The sequence below is a fragment of the Artibeus jamaicensis genome, unplaced genomic scaffold (assembly GCF_021234435.1).
Source record: "Artibeus jamaicensis isolate MK-2021 breed Jamaican fruit bat unplaced genomic scaffold, CSHL_Jam_final contig_354, whole genome shotgun sequence".
NCBI lineage: Eukaryota > Metazoa > Chordata > Mammalia > Chiroptera > Phyllostomidae > Artibeus > Artibeus jamaicensis.
In genome coordinates, this window is record NW_026521803.1 from 6804321 (window position 1) to 6831754 (window position 27434).

At 41.5% G+C, this 27434-nt stretch overlaps 1 protein-coding gene across 2 annotated transcripts in view; it reads left to right on the plus strand.

The window, feature by feature from the left end:
* The window catches only part of COLEC12 (collectin subfamily member 12), a 233281-nt gene that overhangs the window by 46382 nt on the left and 159465 nt on the right, over positions 1-27434 (plus strand). For both annotated transcript variants that reach the window (XM_053664309.1, XM_053664310.1), the window contains exon 2: positions 230-280. In XM_053664309.1, the coding sequence (XP_053520284.1) occupies positions 230-280 (51 nt within the window). The remainder of the gene's footprint in view (positions 1-229; positions 281-27434) is intronic.

Here is a 27434-nt window from a genome sequence, read left to right on the forward strand (position 1 = left end):
AAAGTGTCATAGTTTAGTTGAGACCTGAACAGGGAGGAGTCACATGAAGAGCAGGAGGAAGGCCCTGTGGTCTTTCTCAGAAAGCCTGGTGTGTTCCAGGAGCAGAAGGAAAGCCACTGTGCTGAAGTGGAGGGTGGAGCAGGCGGAGATCACAGCAGTTGAGTCCTGCACTGACCCTGCACTTCTGGGCCTCACTCCAGTTAACATGATGTCTTTTCTTCTCTTGCAGACGACTTCACAGAAGAGGAGGAGGTGCAGTCCTTTGGTTACAAGAGGTTTGGTGAGTTCTCACAAAGCTCTTTCTTCCTCTGTGCTTGATCTGGGATACAGTAGCAAGATGACTGCGGGACTTTTGACGCACATGAACACATGTGGCTCCGAGGCCCAGTTTTAGTGGGAAACTGAGTTTCTGTATGATTTTCTCACAGTGCTGAAGGCAGTGGAACAGGAACTGCACTCAGGCCTAGGATGTGTATGGGGTTTGCTGAGTACCAACCAAATGGCTTCATAGACAGAACATGGTGGGGAAGGTAAACATGTGACAAGACAGGGGCAAAAATACATGGGAGTTTTCCCTTTTGATCATTGGAAAACATCTTTCCTTTTTTTCTCAGGCCCCATGCCCATAACTCAGTCCATATTAGTAAGATAGTGAGAAGACTTCCTCTAGAAACCCAACCAGACACAAGTCCTCTGCGGTAGGCTGGATAAGGGCCCCCAAAATGTCCATCCCATAATCCCTGGAACCCGGCTATTACCTGGTATGGCAGGAAGTGCTTTGCAGATGTGATAAAGTTAAAGAACTTGAGATGGGGAGATCACCCTGGGTTATCTGGTTGGGCAAATATAAAGAAAATAATGCAATCACAAGTGTCCTTATAAGAGAGATGGAGAGGAAGACTTGACTGCCTAGAGGAGAAGGCAACATGAATATGATGATGAAGGCAGAGACTGGAGTGATGTGTTCTGAAGGTGGGGGATGGTGCCATCAGCCAAAGATCACAGGTGACCACTGGACGCTGAAAAAGGCAAGGAAATGGGTTTTCTGTTCAGAGCCTCTGGAGAGAGTGTGGCCCTGCCAACATCGTCCAGTCAACCAAAGCTGATTTCAGACTTGTGGCCTCTAAAATCATAAAAGAAAAATTCTGTGTTTTAAACTACCACATATGTGGTAATCTGGTGAAGCAGCCATGGGGAACTAATACGTGTTCCTCTGCCTCCTACCCTGCTGCACACGGAGGCTCTTTGCTTTGCCCATGCTTTTCATACCCTGCAATTTGGCTTTGAACTGCTAGTAAACACTGCAAAGTTCCAAAGATAGTTCAAAGGAACTGAGGTTTTCTGTCCAGCTTGCTTCTGTGCCGTGGCCAGAGGAAATAAAGAAGGATGGAGAAGGAAAGTGTGTGTGTGTATAAGGGAGAGAGAGAGACAGAGACAGAGACACAGAGAGTGAATATGAAAGAGAGTGAATCTACTTCCTGTTGCTTAAAAAGAAATCCTGGCTGGACTTTGATTCAAGTTAACAACCCCCAGCTGCTCTGGCTCCATCACTGCTTTAGCAATTTTCCTTCTGGACACACACTTCTGCATTTCTTTCTGGGAAAAGATAGGGCTTTAAAATGGGAGTGTGGTTGTGCCAAGCCTGTAGCTGCTCCATTCACATGCTGGCAGAGTGGCTTCTGCTCAGTCCTTCCCTCCCTCCTCCATGGCACTGTTCCGTAGCTACACATCCACGTATTTCTGGATGGTACCCTGTGCTCTGCTTCCCTGTGGAGGCTTCACTGAAGGTGGTAGCAAGAGTGGAGATGAAACCTAGACTTATAGAGGGAGGGAAAACAAAAATGAAAAGGCAGAAATAAAGAGGAAAATCAAACTTGTCAAAATAAGGCAAAGGAAATGTGCACGTGCCTAGCTATTTTGGAAATCAGTAGATTTAAAATCTGCAGCTGGAAATCAGTAGAGGTATAAAGAACCAAAAGAAAAGTTTTCTTTAAAAAGAGTGACCTTTGAGAAATGTTGTTTAAAATTTAATGATCATGTAACCAGCTAGATGGGTGGGGATTTGGTGAAAAAAAAAAACACATGAAAAATAATAAGTTGCAGAAAGGATTTACTGTGTGGTGGTTAAACGATGACTCAGAGGGATGTGAAAATAACTTAGAAATACTGCACAGCATAAACAGAGAGGAGTGAAGAGAATGATACCAAGTGGCACAAGTAGAAGAAAGGGATGAAATTAAAATGAAACCCATGGAAAAGGCTGTGAAAGAATTGTTCCGATGTTGAGGATTCTTGGATTTAGCTTTTAGGCAAAGTGGTGGATATCTAACCTAGGGGCAAAGTAGAATTTTGGAGATAGAAGAGCCTTTGAGATCACTTAAACCAGCCTAATTTTACAGACAAGGAAGGTGAGGCCCAGGTAGATTAAGTTCTTCTTAACCCAGTTAGCTAGAACTGGGGATGGTTGCTGGGTCTTCTAACTCCCAGGATAGAGCAGTTTTGGGGAAGGGTCAGCAATGAGGTTAAGGTGCTGTCTCAACTTCTGTGTCCTAGAGTCAGGACTCTAACGTGGCCGGTACGCCCAGTCTGATCCTGTCAAGGAAGCCTCATAACTTTTTGTGGGAACTAGGACTCTGGACTGGTTTTATAGAAGGTAAATGGGTTTTCAGTTCCTAAGCAGGGGCCAGAGCTGGTCGTTGAATGTAGCAGAACCCAAGAGCCCATTCCTTTGGGTTTGGTTAAACTCTAACCATTAAAGGAGATGGTGGTAGGAGGCGTCCAGGGACAGGAAGCCCTGTAGGCACTGCTCCTACTTACTCTTGTGACTTGAAATCAGTCACTTCAACTCTGTGGGCTTCAGATGCCGCATCTGCACAGTGAGCAGTGACACCTGCCAAGGTAGGTAAGTCTACCTTGCAAGCTTTTTGTGAGACTAAGAGAGATACCAGATGGACAAGGGCCTTGAAGGTATGGCACTATAAAAAGAAAGGTGACATGATCGCTCTGCTGAGCTCTGGGACTGTCATCACTTTCTGGGCATTTTTGTGTCGCTACTGCTGAATATCAGAGTATGACAGGTCTGGATCCTCATTCCCAAAGAGATTTAAAGTGTGATTTACCTCCAAATATGGTGATGTTGTTGGCTTTTATTTTCCCAAAAACAGAGTGGATAATCCATAGGGTTTAGTTATTGTCTCATTTTCAGTATGTCTTGTTAATTAATGCAAGTACAATGATAACGACCTGATTTTAAGGTCCAGCTGAACCAGAGGTTAATTATCTGCAGGACAGAGGGGCCACTGTTTTAGCAAATTGTTACCTGGTAGCTTATTTCCAAAGTTATTTATACATAGTTATTCAGAAGCATGTGCTACATAACATCAGGGCTGTTTATATAATACTACTGTACTTTTTAAAATTCAATACAATATTACAATGAAGAGCAACACAGGTGATCTTCTCTAGTGATCTAGTATAGTGATATTTTGGGACATTTGGGGATTTGCTGTTGCACTCTGGTCTCAACCGGGTCTCCTCTTTTTCTTCAGCTTCTTTCTATGACATGCTTGTTAACCCCCTCCCCAAAGTTCTGGGCAGGCGTCTGAAGAGGAGATGGAGTTAAGTCTGATGGGTTTGCCACTTACTTTCACCTCTGACCAAAACTCTGATGAGGGGAAAATTTGAAAGGTTAATGAAGTGAGTATTTAAAAAATTAAACCAGGCTCTGAGGGTCATTGTTTCTTGGTCTCAGTGTGCAGAGCTAATTAATTCAGGATATAGCTATAGTTACAGTGTGGCAGAGTTCATCCTCTGGAACAGGAGGTACAGTATATAATTTTTTACTTTGTATAGATAGAATATGACATATACTACAATGAGATCCTTCTGTTTATTTCTCAGTTACCGTTTTCTTCAAAAATAGCACACATGGTTCTGGAAGCCTTTATTGTTAGAGTTAGCAGAAAGAGAAAGAGAATCAGTTCATATTCTAAGGGATTAATATATATTTATAAAATTAGAAATTGTGATAAATTGATTCAAATTTCTTCTGAAACCTTCTGATTATCCTACGATTAACAAGAGTGCATTTAAATTTAAAAAATTTTTTCATTAAAATGATAGGGAGTAAGAGGGAAGAAAATACCATTGAAGTTCCAAGAGATGAGTGCATCAGAATTCCACAGGTAAAGGGGAAAAGGGTGGGAAGAACAGTGAGTTCCAGATCCTGCCCTTTAACCCATGTAGACACGATTATAACAAATCTAGCTCATGTTTGTGTATCACTTTTATCTTACCAAAGGACTTCTAAACGTGTTTTTCCTTCACAACAATTTTGTGAGGCCAGCAGGCCAGGTGTCATCTTTCCTACTCGATGGCTGCCTTTCATCTATTCTGGGGCAGTGGGGGGCAGTGGGTGCAGTGATTAAATGTGTGGACACTGGAACCAGGTATGTGCTTTTGGATCTGAGTTCCAACATTTAGCAACTCTGTGACCTTGGCACAGTGTTGTTTAAAATTGTAAAGTCTCATACTAGGTCTATTTCATAGGGGCATTGTGGAATTAAGTGTGGTACTGGATTAGCACAGTGCCTGGCACATGTGAGCATCCCATGTACGATATTAGGTTCTTCCCCCTTCAACTGTTTGATCCTGCTGCTTGAATATGGTGTCTAGGATTTAGTAGGTCCCTGGAACTTTCTGATTTCCAGAAGCCTCCTGGATTCTTGTCCCATCACACCCCCTGCTCTCTTGCTAAGAACTGAGAGAGGCAAGAGGGCCCAGGGATAGTAGTTGTCCACTGTCCCAGCCTCATGGCAGGCAGTGTTGGGTCTGATGGCAGGTACCACCTGGATGTCCTGGGCCCTCCTCTAGAGTCTGCTCTGCCCCTTTCTGTGCTGAGGGGGTGGGGACAGACTGCCTTTATTTCACTGGTTGCATTGGGGTGTCTTGTGTTGTGTTTGGAAAATAATAGGATGATGGAGGAGCAGGAGATAATGTGGTTTCGCCTGTGACAATCACAGGTAGACTTAAGGGTTGAGAGTGAGCAACGGGGGGCAGCTGAAAATATTTGTTGTTTATGTTTGACAAAATTGCTTCCTAGGGACACAGCTGTAGGGACTATTTATAGCTATGAGAGAAAAAAGATCTGAAAAATTGCAAACTTTGAAACAGCAACAAAAAGTAAAAGGAAGCAGTCTTCTATGGAGGAGAGTCATCTTTTGTAAAAACTAAGTGGAAAAATTGTAAGAAAACTACTGAAAATTATTTGGGGGTTACAGCCAAAAAAGGGTATCCAATGCCTTTTTCTAAGCGTGTTTACTGAAGTGTATCCTTGAATAGTTTTGTTCACTCACGACTTCACAGGCCTCCCAGAACCAATAGTTTCAAACAAGCTGGCCTTTTTATTTTCCCTCTCTTCCCTTGGATAATGATTTCAGATTACTAAGAATAGTTTTAAATAGTTTAACCTGCACAGTTCTGGGCATGTGGAAGCAGCCTGAGATATCTATATTGAGTAGAGCCTAGCCCTTCCACAACACATGCACCCCACCCTTCACCCCCTCACCTCCCATCCCCTCCTTCCAAATTCATCTGCCTTGCTGAAAGATTTAGAGGAACTGAATGTCTAACAGTGTAGAGGACCACTTGGGCTTCTGAAAAGTAGCAGCACCAATGTGCTTAGCCAAATAGAAAGAAAGGTTCTTTGTGACGCACATAGTGAGTTTCTGCTTTTAGTGCAGAGAGGATTGGAAGAGTTTACCAAGAGGATGCTGAACTGTCTTTGGGAGGCTGCTCAAGATAAACACTTGGATGCCTCAACTTGTGGTTGTTTGGGCTTGGGGACCAGGCTGCCTGTCTCCCCTCTCCTGGGACCCTTCCCAGAAGGCTGGCTTCGTCTCTGGATTTGGAGAAGGCGCCACTTTGAAGTTACCCACCTCCAACTACAAAGCAGGGCTGCACGCATTCCTCTCACCAGAGCCCTTCAAGACTGACACCAGCAGAGTTCACCCCTTTCTCTGATAAGAATGCCAGGAATTTCCATCATTTCCTGTGGGGAATGACTAAATAAGCCCAGCGTGAGGCTGGCTTTTCAGCAGCACCTTTTCCAAACATCTCTGGATAGAAAGGGTACAACATCAGGCCAGGGACTGACCCTGGGCAGAGAGATAAGTTAAGGGCAGGGAATGAGTCTTGACTTGGTGCCCCAATGGGATTTCTTTGAAATGTTCAAAGCCATTTGCATCATTTAGTGGGAGGGGTTTGTTTATGTGGTTTTGTAAATCCTAATGGAGCTGATATTTCTGAATGTATGGGAATGTCGTGTCGAATAGCATGCAGAGAAGTAGATGCAAAAGAGATTGTCAGGCGAAATCACCTCGCAGGGGATTTGAAGAAAAACTCATCTGGCCCCTCTGCCCTCTGCTTCGTCAAGCAGACAGGGGAGTTCTCTGGCCATATTTAAAAAAAAAATAACATGAGGCGATTTTGTAATTTTTATCATTATAAATACTAGTGATATTCCTAACCTGTCTTAACAGTATTTGTTCAGGCTTCATGTTTTCTCCCATTAAGACCTTCTTACTGGTAAGGTCAGATCCTCCCTGCCTAGTGTTTATTGCTTATCAGTAAAAATTTGTGCAATACCACATTCCCATAAGATTATGATTTTTTAAACCATTTTCACATGGAAAAAATTATTAAACATCCTTTCTGTGCTAGGCAGTGACCCCTTCATTAGTTCATTTCATTTTCCAAGACTCCTCCAAGGTGGGAATTACCTGCAGTTTGCAAATGAGGAGACTGAAGCTGACCAGGCTGCGTGGCATGGCCAACAATGGATTCAACTTCACTTCAGTCCTCATCGTTTTTTCCACTTGACTCAAGACTGAGAAGCACACAGATCTGTCCTTCCTCAGAGCATCCCAAATTTTTTATGGGAAAATAAATGACGATAGATGTGTGGATTAACTCAGAAGTTGCTTATACATGGTCTTATATTTCATTATTTCAAAATATGTATAGATTGAACACTTGAGCCCTGAATTTTTCAACCATTTCAAATATAATCCAACCTATACTCCTGCCTTCCCTGGTTTTCATTCACTTATGAATCCTGGCAAGAGTGTGGGGAAGGAGAAAAAGGGCAATAATTTGTTTTTCCTACAGTTGGGTTAAAGCTGAATGTGGTTTGTTTTTATTTTTGGAAAAATTAGAGAAAAACTACTCCTCAGCCATTTTCTTGTTACAACAGCATGAAGACATTAGGTTGTTTCCAGCATTTGGTTGCTGGGGATAGGGTGGGGAAGAGTTATTCCTTTTGCTAGCAACTCTAAGCAACTTAAAACAGATGAACTTGGAAACTTTCCTTGAAAGATTTGAGCTGTTCATTTGGAGGCCCCTGGGAAAGGGAAAGATGTCCTACAGCCATGGGTTTTGAGGAAAGACCAAGGTCCTCAGCACAGTTGTGGACTAGAGTCTCTTTTTCTTTCTCACATTGCCTGTTGGTGCCCCTTGATGTTCAGCATGGTGGCTAGCTAAGGATCAAGGCATTAGAATTGGGTAGTCCTGGTTCCCACGCTGGCTTAGCCCTTTACTAGCAAGGTATCCAATGTCTCTAAGCTTCACTTCACTTATTCGAAGTGGGAATGGCAAGAAAACCTTCTTTACAGGGTACATGGACTATAAAATCTATAATAACATATATGAGGGGCCTGATATATCACTGTTCTGCACTAAACTGTGGCTGTCATTAAACTGCTGACTATGCTCACTCCTCTCTTCCCTTTCCCAGGCCTCACCATCCTTGGTTTGGTGTTGCCTCAGCTCTTCCTTTGTGAAGCTCACTAGGCCTCAGACTCCTCCCACCTTTTATCCTCCCTTCACCACAATCTTACCGCCCTCACTCCTGTATCCTCTGTCCTGTACCCGGGCTGTAATTTGCTCAGAGATTATCAAAGGAATCTACTTTCTTACAGGGCCTAGCTTTGCCTTTCCTTACCTTTCATTTCCTTCATTATTTTTTTTCTTTATTTTCTTTTTTATTAAATTTAAAGGTTTGCTGGCCACCAGCAAAGAATACATTTTAAGGAAGTTAGCACGTGCTGGGGCTAAGAGCAGCCTTCATAAAGAAGTGGTATCACATCCTCGTGGCTAAGAGAGTGTGTACTGGAGCTGGGCTGCCGGGGTCCTTTTCCGGCTTTGCCACCTACTGGTATAGCCTTAAACCCCTCGGTACCTCAGTATCCTCATCTAAAAGATGGGGGTAATTATCTACCTGTGTGGATATGGTGGGAACTGAACAAGTTAATACTGAGAGCAGTTCCTTCCAGGTAGAAAGAACCACATTAACATATGCATTCTTTTTTTTTTATAATAAATTTTATTTAGTTACTTTTCAAGTAACATATGCATTCTTAAAAGTGACATAGTAGTCAAAAGGTGGCTGCAGCCATTCCAGGTACATAACAGACTGTCTTTGTTTAGTGCCTTTTGGAGAGTAAGGAAGTTCTCCCAGCAGGCCTTTAGTAGCTTTTCCCTAGTAATTTTCCCTAGTACACTGTCCCTAGTACTCTTTCCCTCACTGGCAAATATTGAACCACAGACTTCTTTTCCTGAATCAGCTTTGGACAAAGGGACTGGGCTGGATCTGGTCGGCTTGGGCTAATTGGGGTAGAATATATGGTGAAGAATGAAGTATTCTGACCAAGATTATTATGTATAATTTAATACCCACAATATATCATATAATATTATAAATATAATATATACTATTATAAAACATAATGTATTTAAAATGTAATGTTAAATTAGTGGTTATTAATTATTAAATAATATAATTTAATTATGATTGGACCTATTATATTTATAATTAGGTCTGCTTATAAAATTATCATGTTTTATATAATACATTGAAAAATTAATTTCACTCACAAAATAATTACAAATTTACTTTTAAATGATTTGTAATTGTGTCACAAATGGAGCTACAAGGTGTTGAACTCTGAAGAACCCACAGTTCTTAGTTTTTGACAGTTTATAAGGGAAGAAAAAACTTCAAAAACAAATCAATATGATAGTGAAGGGAATGAATAAATGAATGAACAAAAGTTATTTTGCTGTCTTGAAACTTAGTATTCTCATTAGTGGTAAGCAGATTTTGAAGAAACAACTCTTTTCAGAAGAGGAACTTAGAAAAAAAATGGAGAAAGTCTGAAATCCCAGTGAATACAACTCTTTCTACAGGAAATATTGCAAAATTGGTCTCCTGTCCTGAGTCATAACTAAGAACACTTTCTGCTTCTTTGAATATTTCATTTTTATCTTACTCTAAGTTTTTGAAAACTGACATTTGGCCACAATTGAAACAGGCTTCTCTTTTTATACACTACAGTAGTATTTTTGGGTCAGTGCAGTGTGTGTGAATATTTCCACACACAGATCAATTTCTTTCACACACTGCAGAAGATGAAGGACCTTAGACTTGTCAGGAACATGGGAGAGTGGAACTAGAAGTCTACAAGAGTCCCGTCAGAAATCCAGACTACCTTCTTATTCTAAATGCCTAAAGATGTCCTCTCTTCTCTGATATTTGAAACAACTTTTTCTAACGTGTCCTTTTTTGTTCTGAGAAGCAGGAAAATGCATAAGTAAAACCATGGCTCTTTTTAGAGTTTGAGTCTTCAATGTAAGCTCAAGGATTCAAAGAAGTATAAGTGAGAGAGAATTATATTTTTCCTCTATGGGTTTTATTTTATTTTGTACTTGTAAGAGGAAATCCTCAAGATGTCTCACATTTTGTGCTTTAACCGGGCCATTTGATAAGAAATATCAACATACTGTGATGGTTTTACCTCACATGTTACATAGAAGTCTTACTGTTGAATTACTTTTGGAAATATATAATTGAGGGGAAATAGAAATACTTGTCATTCTGATGAGCATTCACTGACTATTTTCCATGGGGTACAAAGATGAATAAAACAAGTTCCATGTGCTTGATTATTTTATTCATTATCCTTTTTATGTTATAACTCATTTTTTTAAAAAAAAAATTCTTGGAAAACAAAAGATGTAAAAATCCTTATGAAAACAGTCATTTTCTCCTAAAAATGTCCATATTAGGGATGGCCAGGTTCATAATTCTTGTCAAAGGCTTCCCCCAAAGAGTCTTAAAGGTTATATTATAGAATAGAAGGCTGCCATTTGGGGATGGAGTCAACATGAAATAAAGTGTCAGAGTCATATGCAAATTCTGCAGGTGGGATTGGAAAAAGAGAATGAAGCAGATGGGGAACTTGAGAAGTGCATTCGCCCAGGGAAAAGGTGAATGGAGCATTAATGGGAATTTGGGGAAGAGGTTCAAGCAAGGAATGCCAGCCTCACATAGTGCCTTTTTCTTGGGAAATGTATACACTTTGTGACATTTGCTGAGAAATTGAAGCAAGAAGAACTCATGGGAAAATGTCATTCTTGGTCAATGCAGTATGAAAATGATGTGACATTTATTAACCATCCATAATCTGCTGGGCATCATGCACAATAAAGAAGGGAGGTGTGGCCTTTGCCTTTGGGAATTTCAAATTTAATGAGAAGCAGACAGAGTTTTTCAACCATGATGCATTTGCATAAAAGAAAACTATCGGCCAAACCTACACATTGCTTCCCCTCCCACCCGCAGAATTTCAAAAGGCACAATAGAGGGCACCACATGCCAGATGGAATGGGAGCCGCCTCTTCTTTCTGTCTCCAGTGGTGTTGTTAAGTTCAGTGCTGGCAAAACTTCAGTGGTTTTGGATAATGTTGGGACTTTCCTTTCCACCCTTCTCTCCCGCTCTGTGCAAACGAAGAGGCCATACATAGATGCAGCCCCTTTCCTTTGCCCACAGAAAAGGTTCAGGACGAGGTGTGAGAATCTGTTTGGTATAAGCCCGTGAAAGAAGGTTGGAAGGTAATTTCCTTCTCCATATGCTGCACATGCCATCAAACACAGCTGTTATTAAACTGAGGCCATGTGAATCTACTCTACTTATTAACAGCGGCTATGTTCATTTCAAACACAATTCAGAAAGTGTGTAATAAAATAATTTGGTTCAGAAGCTTTCAGTCTTTGTTCCACTTTTAATAGACCAAAATGCATCTCCTATGAACAGTGAAGCCTGTGAATGAGGATCTCAGAGAGCCTGAGCAACCTTACACACTGCATTACACTACCAAGCCTTCGTTTGCTTGTCGTGGAAAGAGGAATAACAAGATTGCCTTGTTAGAGGGGCATTGCGACGATGAATTCATGTAAGTGAAGAGCTTAGCACAATGCCTGGCACCAGCAAGTACTCCATAAATGCTCATTATTAATCAAGAGAGGAAGATAAAGAACGAGAACTCAAGCTTTAAAAATACTGAGATCAGCACTTCACTGGAGCTCTTTTGCTCCCTCTTTGTCTATACAGGTACACACACATCTACATATATGTGTATACTCTGTGTGCGCATGTGTGCACCACTCGGTATTTGAAGAGGTCTGAATTGGAAGCATGGAGGTCAGAATTGTAGTCTTTCTTTCACTACATATTAAGTAACTAGTAATGTGAATTTTACAGAATGATGTAAACTCTGTGAGTCTCAAAAAAACTCTTTTGCAAAAATGAAGGGATCAGAGTAGATGATTTCCAGAACTTCTTCAGGCCACACAGGTTTCATCGATAATGTGATCCAAGGCTCTATTCTGCTATTGCATTCAATTTAAATATAAATATATAATAATTAAATATGCTTATATTTAATTATTAATTTATGTTACATTGTTTTCTCTAACAACTCAGAATAAATATTTTAGTGCCCTCATTCCAGATACATTTTGCAGGTATCAGATGCAAAACTTAGTTAGCAAATATTGGCAGATGCAGAACTCCCATCTCACTAGTTTTGCTCAAGATATTAGTGATCTCATGATTCTTGGTTTTCCATTTGGTTGTGTGTTCCTTCTTTTGTGTAACTTTAGAGGTTTTGAAGCATTTTCTAGGCATAAGTGTTTTGAACTCACTTTATTCTAGATATCTACACTCAAATATGGAAGATTCTATTCCCTCCTAGCTTTATAAAAATCAGTTGGTAATTATTCAGATACATGTGTCTGCAAACTTAATAAAAAGCATAATGTTTCCATTAATAATCCCAAGAAACCTTGGCAGTTTCTCTCAGTTCAGTGATCTGTTTATATTTATCAGATTATGAAATTTTTCTTTGTGCTTCTCATGTTAATGCAGGACATATTGAATGAAAACATAAATCCACTAGTTATCAACAAAAGAAAAAAATCACTTAGCTGTGCCCCTTATGGAGAAGAGGACTCATTGGGATCTGTGATTTTTCTCACTTTGGGTTAGTTATCAAGTATTAGAGTTAAAAAAAAAAAAAAAAAGACCCAGTGGTCTTCTGTATCTTAGGGCTTTTTTCTTTTCTCCAAGATTGTGGTTATGTAAAGTGGGAACACTTTAAAAAAGCTTTTAAGCTAGTCCTATTCCCAGCTGGGAAATTATTAGGTCAATTCCTTCCCTCTCTGCCTTTTTGTAAACAGTTAGCCTCACTTTGAAAATTGTGAATGAGCCAGCATTAGAATGAAGGGAAGACTAAAGGAAGGAAAGAAGGAAGAATATTACTATTTTTTATATTTATAATTGCAAACACGTAGAAAAGGTGGATTCTGATCAATTGAAAGTCTTTATTTTTTCCTTGCTGAGCATTTGGTTGGATTTAGGTAGTGCCACAGTAGGAGAGAGCTGAAATTTTTGAAATTCTTGGGATGCTAAAGGAAGAGGAAAGAAAAGAATTAGGGGAGGGAAAGAAAAGACTGGAGATAGTAGAAAGTTCTGGAGGTTTTGGGGTTGGGAGTGACAGGACATCGTATTTACTTCTCAAGGGCCATGGATTACGGGAAGAAGGACGTCACCCTTGCATCTTTTTAATTACAATCATACCTCAGTACTCATGCTTCAGAACTCCTCAAACCCTGTACTTGCATTTTGATGACAAAAATAATGTTTCAGAACTCAGCACTAGCTCAGGGCTTGTTGCACTTGCTAGAATTTGTATGAGTCATGCCACCTATCTGCAAGAGAAAATGCTTCATCATTCAGCACTCATAGGTTTCAGTACACATCACGAGTTCCGGAATGAATTAACAATGAGTACCGCCGAGGTACTGCTGTACTTTAAAAAAATATATTTTTCACTGCCATGGTGTAAGTTCAATGTACAGATATTGTCTGTTTTGTTCATCATTGTACCTGGGACAGTTTCTTTGCTCAACAAATATTTGAGAAAGGAAGAGTCAAGTTTTGCGTACTTAAAATGTGCATTGTCCTCAGAGTGTTCTTATATATTTTTTTAATCTTACCAAGGCTCATGATCTAGTAGGCATATCCTCGAAGGTGCCTGTGTGTGGTTGAAGAACATTTTCTGAAGTTGAATTCAGTGGAGGCATAGGCCCATGTTGCATGCAGTTAATCAAAGCACATACTGAAATCAGGAAAAGTAAAAAAAAATCTTCAAGGGGTACTTCTGAGACGGATGAAGATAAACTAGAGCCACCTTTGGGGAGGGGGTAACAGAGAGTTTCTAGGTCCTCCGAGGGAGACAGCTGAAGTGCCCAAAAATCTCCAGCTAAGGTAGATTCAGGTGTCTGTTTACGTCTTCAGAAAGACAGTTTTTTTGTGTCTGATTCAGCTGATTTTACTTTATTTTGTGCTTAAACTTAATTAAGACTATAGGGCTCCAGTGACATGCAATTACTTTAGGGAAGTCTTAGGAAGGGTGGGGTGCAGGTCACTAACAGTCATATCTGCACTTCAGGGTGATCTATTTAACCAGAAAACCTCCTTCCTAAGATGTAGCTGCCATCAGTGAAGTTGTTATCAAAGGTTTGTGTTTCAGAGATGTGAAACATTGAAAGATGTTTGGATCTTAGGTTGGGGAAGAAAAATTTCTAGATGTGGAGCAGGAGCTCAGAAAGGAGAGTGTGAAACACAAACTTTTCATAATCAACAGTTTTGTTTAGGTCTATTCCTTCTCCCCTCTCTTTCGAAAAGCAGGTAGGGAGCCAGGGCTGGAGGGAGAATGTGCTCTCAGGAGACATTGCCTTTAAATGTAGGTCCATGGAATCCTGCTTTGCAGAGACAGAGGCTGGATGGGGTCCCCTGGGATAAGGGCCTCACTCCCTACATGCTGGGAAGAAGGACTCCTCAAACACCTTCTATGAAAAGGATTAATTTGCTGTAGGAATAGAAAGTGAGTTGTTATAATATATGCGAGTCTTGGGCCTGAGCTAGGAACTCATTGAATAAAATACAACAGCATCTGTTATGAACCTACTATATCATGCTCCTTTGCTAGACCCTGGATTGGTTAGCTAAGACATGGCACCAATATTTATGGTTCTCCCAGGTCTGACAGCAGAGGAAAGAAGTCAACATAGTCATACTTGAAAAGAAATAGAGGATAAATAGAGGACCAGATTCTGAAGCTATTAATTCTGCAGAGAGTGGAGGAACTTGTGATCAGAGAAATCAGTAGAGAAAGGTGATTATGTAAGGGAAGGGCATTAAAATGAGGAGTCCCCCGGCAGTCAGTAGGAGAGAGCCTCAAGACAGAAAAGAGACAGAATGAAGGTATAGCCATAGCACTGAGGAGCATGAAGTGCCTGTCTTCATGGGGAAATGGACTGGGGTCTGTGGCTGGGAAGGAGACACATATACACCCACAAACAGAGGTGGCACCCCAGCTCTGGAATCCGATATCCAGTGATAGTCAGTCATTAAATGCTGTGTCTGTAAGGCACCTAATGTGTGCTGGATGCTGTGAAGGGTTCAGAGTAGTAACTCTGGTCCTTACTGTGAGGATGTTACAACCAAGTGAAGACAAAAGTTACTCACTCACATGGAACAACAGCAAACAATCCAAGTTAGTGTATCCGTAGGAGTGGAGATCTGTGGTGAAGACAAGACAAAATCAGGAAAGAAAAGAGAAACGATTGCAGTGGTCTGGGACTCTGGGTGAGGAGAGGGAGCAATAAGCTCAGAGTGCAAATGGGGTTGGGGAGAAAAGGAGCCCCGAGAGAAACAGAAAACCTGCCTGGAGCTAGGTGGGTACATTAAGTCGTGGTGGGGGTGGGTAACGGCGGGTTGGGGAGCTGAGAGCTAGGCAAAAGAACTTAGGCTTGATTTGATTACAATAACCGGTCTTCTAAAGTGTTTTAACAGAGCACTCTGTGTGGAACAGCTGTATTGAGAGTTCCTGATGTGGTGGTACAAAACAGTATTATAGAGAAAGAAGAGAAAGTAGAAGTTAGGGAGTAGGAGAGAGCTGTAGCTGTCACTGGTGAATGAGCCGATAATGGACTTGTGACAACAGGAATGAAGCGAGAGATACTGTAATCTGTGACTCCAAGATGTCTCTGACTCTTACTGGGGTCACTGATAGCATCTGCCACTGGGATTCAAAGGTCAGCGAGGGGAGTAGCAGAGCCGCAGCGGCCTCTGACAGCTCTCAGCTCCGCGGGGAGCAATCCAGGCACACACGATGTTACGACACATGCTGCCAACTTTAAGCGCATTAAGACTATTAGGCAACTAATTATTTTTCCGTGTCTGTGTGTATGTGTGTGGTTAATTCTTTCTTATTTTTAATAGATCTTTTGTGATTGGTTATTGTCAAATGTCTTATATACCACCATGAATAGAAGGTACAAAAACTAAGCACTTTTTTTAAGCAGCTGTCACTTCAAAGGTGTGACAGTGTGGTGTTGGAAACACTTTTGATTTGGGGGAAAATAAAACAATAACAAACCAGCTGTAAAACAAAGCATTGTAAAAGAAGTATGAAACAAAAAAATCAATGAGGATAATACTCTGCTAAGGGTAAGTCATTTGCTTTCTGGAAGAGCTGATGCTGAAAGCCAGCTCTGAGGTTGGAAGCTCATTTTTGGAACTGAGGAGGAGGAAGGGGGGGTGAGCAGGACAGTGGGATTGCAGGAGCTAGAGGGGCTCTCAGTTTGAGCCTGTGTATTTGCAGAACCTGCCACCCTTTCCCCAGACTAACCCTCCACCATGCATCGTCCTGAAAATGCAGCTATGGAAAAAGCTGGCTCTTCCCCTCTTGCTGGGGAGGGCTTAAATCTGAGATATTGCAACTTACTTTTCTTAATTAACTCTGGCTACGGAAAAGTTAACCTGGGGCTGCTCTACTTTTCTTTTTTCAAATAGAAGAAACATATAGGCTTCAACATTTCAACCACTGTTTGTTTATATTGGCTGAATACAAATGTGTATCCATCTATATTTGGTCGCATGTTCAATCTCATATGATCATTTGCTAAAATGCAATGCATGAGGAATACAGGGGCCTCAGACATCAAGTTGCAGTCTTTCATTATTTTTTATAACAGCTTTATTGAGATATAATTCACATATTGTACATTTCACCGGTTTAAAGTACATAATTCAGAATTGTGCAGCCATGACCATGACCAATGTTAAAACACTTTTACCACCCCAGAAAGAAACCTTGTAGCCCTTAGCTGTCACTCCCTACTTCCCTCCAACTCCCACTGCTCCTGCTCCTCAGCAACCACTAAGCTGACTTATGTCTCTGTGGACTTCCCTGTTCTGGACTTTGCATGTAGTGGGATCATATAATATGTGGTCTTTTGTATCTGGCTTATTTCACTCAGCTTAATGTCCTTAGGGCTCACCCATGTTGTAGCATGGGTGTAGCATGTCAATTGCTTCATTCCTTCTTATTGCCAAATAATATTCTATTGTATGGATATACCACATTTTACTTTTCCATTCATCAGTTGATAGGCATTTGAGTTGTTTCAGTGCATAAAGCTGCTATGAACATTCATGTACCAGTTTTTGTGTGGATGTGTGTTTTCACTTCTCTTGGGTAGGAGTGGAATGGCCGAGTCACGTAGCAACTCTGTTTACCCTTTTGAGGTACTGCCGGGCTGTATTTCAAAGTGACTGTGCCTTCATTATCAAGTATCCCCATTTCCTTTATTCTAAAAGGGAAGAAGTCAGCTTGAGTTATTTTGCTATTATAGAAGGATGACATGTATTAACTAAAAAGGAATAGAATGGAAATGGCCTGAGAGTGTCACTTATTTACATCTCAATATCTGTACATTTCACTACACTTCAGTGCGCTGCCATGTGGAAAAGAGATCCTGGTTAACATTTCTATTTTCCCCCTTTCCCTAAACTTCTGTTTAGGTCAGAGAGTGTGCAGGGCAATGCTATACCTGAGTTTGCCAGTGTGGCAGCTTCCAACTGTATGTGGCTTCTGAGACCTTGAAAATGTAGCAAATTGAGGTATGCTTGAAGTCTAAACTCCACCCAGATGTGAGAGATGTAATGTGAAAGAAATAATGTAAATATAATAACTTTTATGTTGATTACATGTTGAGATGACAGTATTTGGGCCTACTGGGTTAAATAAAATATACTGTGAAAAATAACTTCACCTATTTCTTTGTTTTTTTTTTTTTTTAAAAATGGGGCTGCTAGATCCCTGGACAGGTTGCTCAGTTAGTTAGAGCGTTGTCCAGTACACCGAAAGGCAGTGGGTTTGACTCCCAGTCAGGGAACACACCTAGGTTGTGGGTTTGATCCCTGGTCAGGGCACAATATAGGAGGTAACCAATCCATATTTCTCTCTCACATCGAGGTTTTTTAATCCTCACCTTCCTCTCTCTCTAAAATCCTTGGGTGAGGATTAAAAAAATATATATGTCTGCTAGAAATTTTAAACTACATGTGTGGCTTATATTATATTTCTGTTGGACAGTGCTGTTATATACTATTTTCAAGGATTGTTTTTTGAACTACTGGAAAAGAAAAAAATTCAGCATCCTTTGGGTAAGCTCAGATGATTGTTAACAAATCTTTTTATAACTGAAGAAAGACACCTTGTTGAGAACAGTGAGTCAAATGAGTGCCAGTCAACTTTTAGCAGTGGGGTCTTGACCAGCCAACCAATCACCCTTCCTTCAAAGTTAATTCTACACTTACCCAACAAAATAAGACAATGCCTTAAGAGAGACGTGACTATAGAGACATTAAAGCAAAGTTCAGTGATAACTGGCTACAGCTCCTTCACTGACACTCCCAGTAATGGGCTGGCCGGAGACACTGCCTCTTTCTGCTGTGTAACCTGGGGGAGTGATCAGTGAACATTGCAGAGTTAAAAAGAAAAGACGATGGGACATTTGTGGCAAACTGTTTGAAAGATGTTGAGGGAAGTTGGTCACTGGGCTGTCAGTCAACTAATATGTGAATACGGTTTAATAATAAACAGCCCTGGTCATCTCGCCTCCCTTTTTTGTTGAAGGTCAGTGTTCAGATTACCAGGAAAACTAGGTTGAAGGCACAACATACATGGCAGTCCGCTTTTGTAAAGCACATCATGTACTGCTGTTTTTCATCTCAAATGTCTGGAAATAAGGTTACCACTAGTGGTTTCATGATTCAAAACAGAACAGACCTGCATTTTGGCAGCATCCCCAGGTAACATAATTTAGCTTGACTCGGGACCTTAAGAAAGATAAATTCCTGAATTCCACTCCAATGGGAAGAAAACTTCTTTTCCTTTGGCTGAGGCTTTCGCTGATGCATAAAATGAAACTTGGGGCAATAGTGCAGGGGATTCAAAAGGTGAGACAAAGTCCATAAAACCTCAGAGCATGTAGTGAATAAAGAATCCCGACCTCTCTTGTGGCCCATCCCAAGTGACCATAGAAAAAGAAGAATAAAAATAGGAAACAGCCAGGATTTTATTCTCGGATGACAGCAGAGGGACTCCACACGTGTTTAAATGACATCCCTTGTCAAAAACATTTTTACTGCTTTACGGATGTAGCTTGCTTGAGCTCACTGCCAAATCAAAATAGCTAAGTCTATTTTCTTCTTTCTCTTGACAAGTTCTTAAGTGAAGGATTCGGCAGGCTAATCAATCATCACTCATCACTTGTCCATTTTAAAAGGAGAACCTCGGGGCAGTCCTTTGGGGAAGTACTGAGAGATCATTATGGTTTATTAAACAACAGGGTAATTAAGAGAGAACAATCCAACAAACTAATTCATGTGTTGAATGCATGTTTTGTTGGATTTCCAGGCTGATTTCAGGGCCAGCCTTACAAACAATGATTCTCTTCTGAGAAGGTCCTCGCCATCCTTTTTTCCTTCGGACTCTCCTGCTTCATGCTGAGAAACATGGGAGAGTCGGGGAATTATATCCTGGTCCTAGCTCCACCACAAAGCTTCCAGAAGGTGGAGAAAGGAGCAAACAAAATTGTTCCAGCACATAGATGATACTTGCTGCCCTGGGTGTCCAGAAAAACTAGTCTGGGACCTGACCTTAGCAGAGTTTTGGTAGACAGATCTATCTTAAATGCCCCTCATGTTGCCACTCAGGTTTTACATACTGTGCCACATCTGTCTCTTCCAGGCATCCGGACCCTTAGCCCCTTTGGGCTCTCCCAGTGAGAAAAGCTGATTGATTTATGATTGTACTTATAAGTTCATTCAGCACATATGTGCAAGGCACGGTGCATGCTCCCTCTCCAGGTGATCATTCAAAAGCAGAACTTTTTGAGAGGGTGCTACCGAAACCCAAAGAACACACAATCGATGACTTTGTAGACTTAGTGTAGACTGACAAAAGAGAGTCAATTTCGTTGGAATCCTTCAAATCTTAAGATCAGAAGGATTTTTCTGCCCATATGTAGGAATCCTCCTGTCCCTAATAAAGTCCAAGTTTCTCATTAGAGTAGGGGTGACCCAATGCTATGTACTAGTTATTTAGATAGTGAATAAGAAGCCCCTGAGTGTGAAGAACTCTCGGGTGCAGTGGTGGAACAGAGAGAAAACTGGGTGAAATGAAATCATCTGGAAAAGAGGGGCTTGGAGAGTGACTGTATGGGGAGAGCATCTGGGGTCATAAATTCTGCTGGACAGGAATTTAGATGGAAAAGGTCCAAAGTGAGAAGGGACTTTTTAACAGGTGGAACTGTCCAACAGTGCTGCTCTAGGCCTCCCCATCAGTGAGTTATTTTCAGCTCCTAGCTCCTGAACTGCCACTCATTCACAGAAGTAAGGCTTGCCTTTGGAAAGTCAGTCTGCACAGTGAAGGGATGGTTGGTGCCTGGGGCTAGAGGAGAGGGCCAGCCTGGATGATTCCCCTTCTGCCCCCTCTCCAACCACACCCACGTCTTCTCAATTGTTTGGATAAGTCTGCAGGCTCAGGTGGAGATAGGAGAATTGTTCTCAATTACCAGAAATCTGGGTCTGTTCTAATGGAAGACTTGATTCAGTAGTGGTTAAAATGATCATTGCTTTCTTAACCTAAAAAACAAAAATATGTCCTCAGAGGGATGTTTCAAGGATAAGTTAGAAAATCGATGATAGAGTTTTGGGTCCCGACAAGGTCGTCTGAGAGCATTCTTAAAATTACCCATTTTTCTAGATGAGGAACCTTAGAACACTAAGATAACTGCAAATGGGACTCCCAAAGGAGATCACAAGTGAGCTGAACATTTTTCTCTTTTTTCAACTCCTGGGTTTGATGTTTATCTGACATCCATAGTCCTCCTCTGAACTCTTTTCTGGCAGGGTTCAGTTGGTCCTTGCCACAGAGAAAATGTGGTGCCTCTGGCAAACCACATATTTATGTAGCCTTAGACGTATTTATGTAACTCAGTCAGAGAACTTTGAAAGATAAATTTCCAGTTCTGCAAACTTTACTGTAACTTTTGCAAAATGACCTTTATCCTGCCAGTAAGATACGCCATCCCCTTAATCATAAGCTCTGAACAGTCAAGGAACCCATCTTTGTTGGCAGGGATGTTTCAAAATGCTGAATGAGGAAAGCTTATTTCCATTCTACTCCACTGGATGTGTAGTGCTGAGAATGGCAAAAAGGAGGAAACAGCTGAGAAAGCCCGCATCTGTAGGACTGACTAGCAAGGTCTTCATGGAGGAGCCCAGTTGGCTTCATTTACACCTTATTTTAAGTAAACAAACACTGGGCTTTGTGGGCATTCATTTCCTGACAGCTCAGCAGACTCCACCTAAGGATTTTGCAGATTCTAACAGTTGCCCCACCTTTATTTCAGAGATGAGGACCTCTAAGCAACATCATTTTGGTCCACTTCCTGAATACGTACACCTCAATTAAATACTGAACTCAGCTCCATCAGCTTGAACATGTGACACGGACATTCTTCAAGGCAAGGTTTAAAACATCTGCAGCCTAGAAATCGGCAGAGTTCCCTGGGGTGGGGGTGGGGGGCCGTTGTTAAATCCAGAGTGTGCTGATCTGTTTCCTGTCTTTGTTATGATTTCTTCACTGTAACTGAATATCCTTTGGCGCTCCAGTGACTGGGTGCTCTGGTGCAGCTGTGTCAGCAGGCCAAGGACTGTTGGCGTAGGGGCTCCGTTTGCGTTTACACAGCTAGCTTCCATAATCCCAGTCAGGCCTATTAATTTACAGGGTGAGCCACTCCTTGTCTGCAGATCAGCAGCTGCACTGTGCAGTCCCTGCTGTTAAGTATAATCTAATTAAGGGTATTAAGAGGAAGAGCAGTCACCTAGCCGCGCTGATCCTTGCCAAGAGAAAACTCTCAAGGATGCCAGCAAACCGCCATCCTAATGAAATGCCCGTGAGAACACTGCCGAAAGCAGTGAAATGTTTAAGAACTTGAGGGTGTTTCCAGGCTCATCCGGGGCAAGCAGGATGACTAACCACTTGCCCAGAAAGAGGGAGCTGCAATCTTGGGGTTGGACCGTATGTGGGCATGCCCGAGTCCTTCTGCCCTACCACCTGTATTTTATTTTTGCTTTCTGGCTGGAAACCTGACCTTGCCATCCCAACAGCCTTTGATCCTCATGTGTGATCTCTCCAGAAGCAACATAGTGAGCAGCCAAGGGAAGACCACTGCCCACAGCCCGCAGAGCTCTGTTAGAATTTGCTCTTTGTTGGTAGAAAACATGTGCCTTTTGGAAATCTTGAAGATTACATAGTTTATTCTCAAAACACTACATCAGCCACCAGTGGGTTTCCAGTAAGCTGTGAGAGCATTTATCCCAGAGTGGGTTTGTGACCTTCTCGAGCTGAGGTGTGGGAAGGCTCCAGGGAAGTGTAGGGAGCAGATCATTGGTAACTCAGAAGTCATGCTGATGTTTCCAGCACTGAAGGGAGAATGTGGGCAATATTGAGGATTTCTCCTGGGGAGGTTTCTGGGCAGCTTTCCCCTCCCTGTGGAAAGCTGTGTTGTGGGCCTGGCTTAGGAGCACAAGTTGCTCGCCATTGGTCCCAACAGCCCAGTGCTTTCTGGCACTCTTAAACCAGCGAGGGTTTGTGTTTCATATGGAGGGCGCAGAACCAAGCAGTGTGCACTATGGAAATCAATAATGTGTTATTTCAGTAAGATTTAAACACAACACAGCATTGCAGTTCTGCATTGAGAATTGGAAGTGAGCGTAGCTACCGCGTGCCTGCTGGACTTTAGTGCTGTCATGCCCACCTCTGTGAGACAGGGTAAATGTGGAAGTCAGATGGTTTTTCTCAAGTCTGTGGCTAACTTCAATTCAGAAAAATATTGCAAGGCCCCTGTAACCCAGTCGGCCTTCAGCCACGTGCTCTGTAATTCCACTTGAGGGCTGACATATGGTCTCATTTCACACCCTGCTCGGGTGTGCCTCATACACTTAAGTATTGTGTCATTTAAAGTAGGTTGCACTGTTTTTATAACATTATAGCATCACAGTGCTTTTCATTTCTATTTATCTTCCACTGTAGCTACCACACAATCATGGAGTGCAGAGCAATGATTTTTAGCATTGTTTCTGTCTGGCTCACAAGCAGCACCTGAAGGGTGTGTGGTCTGTGATCCTGAAAGACGGCCCTGCTGGTGGGGAAAGGGAGGGTGCCTGGACCCCAGTAATATCAGGAACATCAGTGATCTTCAGATATCATCGTAGCCAACAGGTATCCTTCATCACTTTGAAAATTAAACTCAAAATTCTGATCATAGGAAGTCCATTCTGGCCAATCTCAATGGCTTAACTGATTTAGACATTTATTGAATATCTTTATGTGCCAGACTTAGTTTTAAGTTCTGGGAATATAGTGGAGAAAAATATAGAAAGTACGTGTCCTCAGGCAGTGGGGGAGATAGATAATAAACTAAGAAAACTTTCAAACAGTAATTGGTGCTATAGAGAAAAACCAGGACAGGGGACTAAGGAGCAGTGGAGGTATGTGGCTGTTTTAGTTGGGATGGTTAAGAAAGGCCTCTGGGAGGAGGTGAAGTTGGAACAGAGATAGGAATAAAGTGATGGATGCTGTGATTTGGGGGAATAGTATAGCCTGAGGGTATGGCAAGTAAAAGGTCCCTGAGGTGGGAACAGCCAGAAGTGTTCTAACAACAGAAGCCAGATGATACTAGAATAGAGTGAAGGGGAAATGGAGAGAATGAGATCAAGAATGGGAGGGGCTAGAACATGTTCAGACCTGGGGTCGATGGGGAGGATTTTGGGGTCCATGGAAAGCCTTTGTAGGGTTCAGGTAGAGAAGTGGCATGCTCTGGCTTACATCTCACAAAGACTCTTCTATGGGAAAGGGATTATGGAGTATGCAGTGTAGGGAGGCAAGTGTGGAAGCAAGGAGACCTGTAGGAGGCTGTGTCAATGGACTAGGTAGGAGGTGATAGAATGGTGGTCCTGGAGATGATGAGAAGTAATAGGATTTGGGGTGTATTTTATAGGCAGAGCTGACTGAGCTTGCTGATATGGGTGTACGGCTGTTTAGTGTTTGGTCTAAGCATCTTGGTTAACAGTGGTACATTTATTGACATTGGGAAGCCTAAAAGGGGAGCATATTTGGAATTTTGTATTAAACATATCAATTTTGAGGTGCTTATTATACAGTAAATGGGATATAGTTGCATGAGTCTAGAACTCAGTGGGGAGGTCATGATTGCACAAAAAACTTGGGAGCCTTCAACATAAAGCCAGGTGATGAGATACAACTACGTAAGAACAGTGTAGATAGAGAAGATGAGGCTAAGGACTGGACCTGGAGATTGTTTAGAGGTTGAGTAGATGAGGAAGAAGTTAGCATTCTGTTCTGCAAAGCTCCGCAGTGACCGTTTTAATATGTACCCATCTTCTTACTGCAAGCAGATAGCTCTGTGTTCTTTGTGTGTGCTGGGGTTGGGGGGGAGACAGGGCCTGATCATTTTCCTTCGCCTCCTTATTGATCTGATTTCCCTCTTCCTCCTCCTCCTCTTTCCTTTCTTGACCAATTTCCAAATTCTAGAGCTCCCAAACCTGGCCAAATTCTAGAGCTCCCAAATCCACTCCTGGCCAAGAGTGGATCTTGTTCTTGTATCTCCTAGCATATTCCTGTCTTTGCTGATCTCTCGATCAAGCAACATTGATTATATGACAGTAATTCAGAATTCCTGCTTCCTACACTTGCTGTCACTAGTAAGGGAAGTTGGACTGGTTGGGGGTGGGAAGGAGAAAAATAAACCACCAAACCCCAGAGACCTCTCTTTGTTGTTCAGAAATTCTGTGTATCAGAGGATGGATTTGGCAGAGTATAATAAAAAAAATGCTCTAGTTTCCTGCTGATTTATGATGACGTCTTTTGGTTACATTCTTTCAACTTGTAGAATATTAACTTCAAATTCCCATGGGTTAGGACTTCTGACATTGTGTCCCTGCATGCACTGTTTGGCGGGATAAAGGCATCCTTACCTCCCTCTGCAGCAGCCCCATTCTCTGGTTGGAAGTGTGTGTTGCCAAGGCCCTTAGGGGCTCATGTGGCAGGATGAACAGCTGTCAAGTTCAGTAGAAGAGAAATCTGGGGCAAAAAAAGGATATTAAAAGAATACAGTAATTTTTTTATTAATTTATTTTTTATTGATTATGCTGTTACAGTTGTTCTATTGCCCCCCTTCCTTCCCCTCAACTCTACCCCCTGTCCCCACCATTACCCCCCTTTAATTTATGACCATGTGTCTCAAGTTCTTTAGATTCTATATTTTCCCTACTATTCTTGCCCCCCAATCTATTTTCTATCTACTGTCTATGCTACTTATTTTCTGTACCTTCTCCCCCCTTCTCCTCCTCCCACTCCCCTGTTGCTAACCCTCCTTGAGATCTTCATTTCTATGTTTCCACTCCTGATCTAGCTGTCCTTTTAGTTTGCTTTTGTTTTAGGTGTGGTTGTTGATAACTGTGAGTTTGTTGTCCTTTCACTGTTCATGTGTTTTTTTAACTTCTTTTTCTCAGATAAGTCCCTTTAACATTTCATATAATAAGGGCTTGGTGATGATGAACTCCTTGAATTTGATCTTATCTGAGAAATTTTTTTAAAAAAAGCTAATCTGCAAGTCAATCCTGGAGATTCAGCTTTTGGGTACTGGCTCAGATTGGGGGAATTTTGGGTTTCATCATGGGTAACATCAGCTGGTCTTCTGCATTCCCTCAGAATTCTGCCAGAGCCAATACCTGGAAGCACAATGTTTCTTCCAAGATTCATAAGAAATGTTCTTCATTGGTGGTGGTTATGAGGAGGAGGAGGATCATGCTGAAGAGGAGGGTCTTAGAAGCAGTAACCAAAGCTTTAAAGGAACAAAAAATAATCACAGTGATGATGATAACCACCACTTAGTGAGCATTTAACATATACCAGGTGCTGTGCTATACTTTACGTGCCTATCTCAACCAATCCTGACTATAAGTCAGGATTCAGTCCTTTAAAGTAGAAACTAAAAGGAGGATCCAGTTTTATTAATGGAGGAGCCGAGGTTTCAAGAGGTTATATAAATTGCCCAGTGTTATAGGCTAGTAGGTAGGAGAACCTAGTCTGTCTGATTTACCCAAGTTCCTAAATTAAGTCATAAATTCTGGAAACAATAGTGTACAATTCAAGTTTTTTTTCCTAACAGTCTGTGTGAGTGTTGATACCAATGAAATTTATTCACCTAATAACATTTATTTTTAACACTAGGTTTTGCATAGTGGGGACAATTCTTTTTCTCAAGAACTTACAATGTAGGTGAGAGAAGACACAATCTTTAAAAAAAATAGAGAAGCATGTAAGGCAATATGCAATTAAGTACCTAATCAGAAATATAGACAAATATTACAGACACTCCAGAGAGAATAAGTCACCAGGTGCTGCTAAGGTCAAGGTGATATCTCTCTTCTATAAAATAACTATCTTTTAAACTAATGGTGTATAAAACATTATCTTAAGTAATATTTAAGATATACCCACTATCAAAATGTAAACTTTGTTGGTAAAATCTCATTCTCAGAAATACTCTTACAACATTTGTTTCAATGGGGAATTTATTGCTAAATCTCACAGAAGACTTCAAATGATTCTGGTTTGCTGTTGTGCACATAATGCAATTTCTAAATGAGTTCAATGATTAACATTTACTGAGTGTCTTCTACATGACAGGCTCTGTGTGAGACCAGTGGGATTCCAAGGTAAATGAGAAGCTGTTTGAGTAGTTCGGGAGCCCAGATGGGAGCACATGTATGAGAACAGCAAGATTGGATAGTGGGAGACCAGTGCAGAGTCTATTGCAATAGCCCAGATGATAGGGACCTAAACCCTTAACCTGAAGGCTTTAGCTGGCGAGATGGAGAGATGCTATTAAAATCAGTAAGTACTCAGGTGGTAAAATAAACAGAGTTGGATGCTGATGGAGTTCAGAGAAAAGTGAGTCATCAGAGATAGCTCCATGTTGTACCTGGTACAACACTAACACTTACCACACACTTTCTGCATGCCTGGTGCTGTTTTAAGAAATTTAGGTGTATTGTTTCACTAAACCTTCACAATAACTCTGTGAAATATATACAGTGGTCCCTCAGTACTCATCATTAATTTGTTCTGGAACTCATGACATGAGCTAAAACTAATGAGTACCAAACGATGAAGCATTTTCTCTTGTGTGGTAGCACCATGACTCATATAAATTCTGGCAAGTGCGATGAGCCTCGAGCAAGCACTGAGTGCTGAAACAGTTTTTTTCTCATTAAAATGTGACCAGTACAGGGTTTGACCAGTTCTGAAGCTGATGAGGACGGAGGTATGAATGTATTCTCATTGCCCTATTTTACAAATGAGGAAACTGAGCCACAAATAGGTTAAATACCTTGGTAAGGTTGCACACTTAGAAAATGGTAGACCGAGAATCTGAATCCAGGAAGTCAGACGTGAGGGCCATTTACCTTAACCTCTGCCTTCCAAGATATAGACCCTCAGGCCCTTCTGCCTATGTGACAACTTTGAGATTTTTAGCTCTGATGTGGGGGATGAAGGAAGCTGGAGAGTTTTAAGCATTTCTTTTTGTT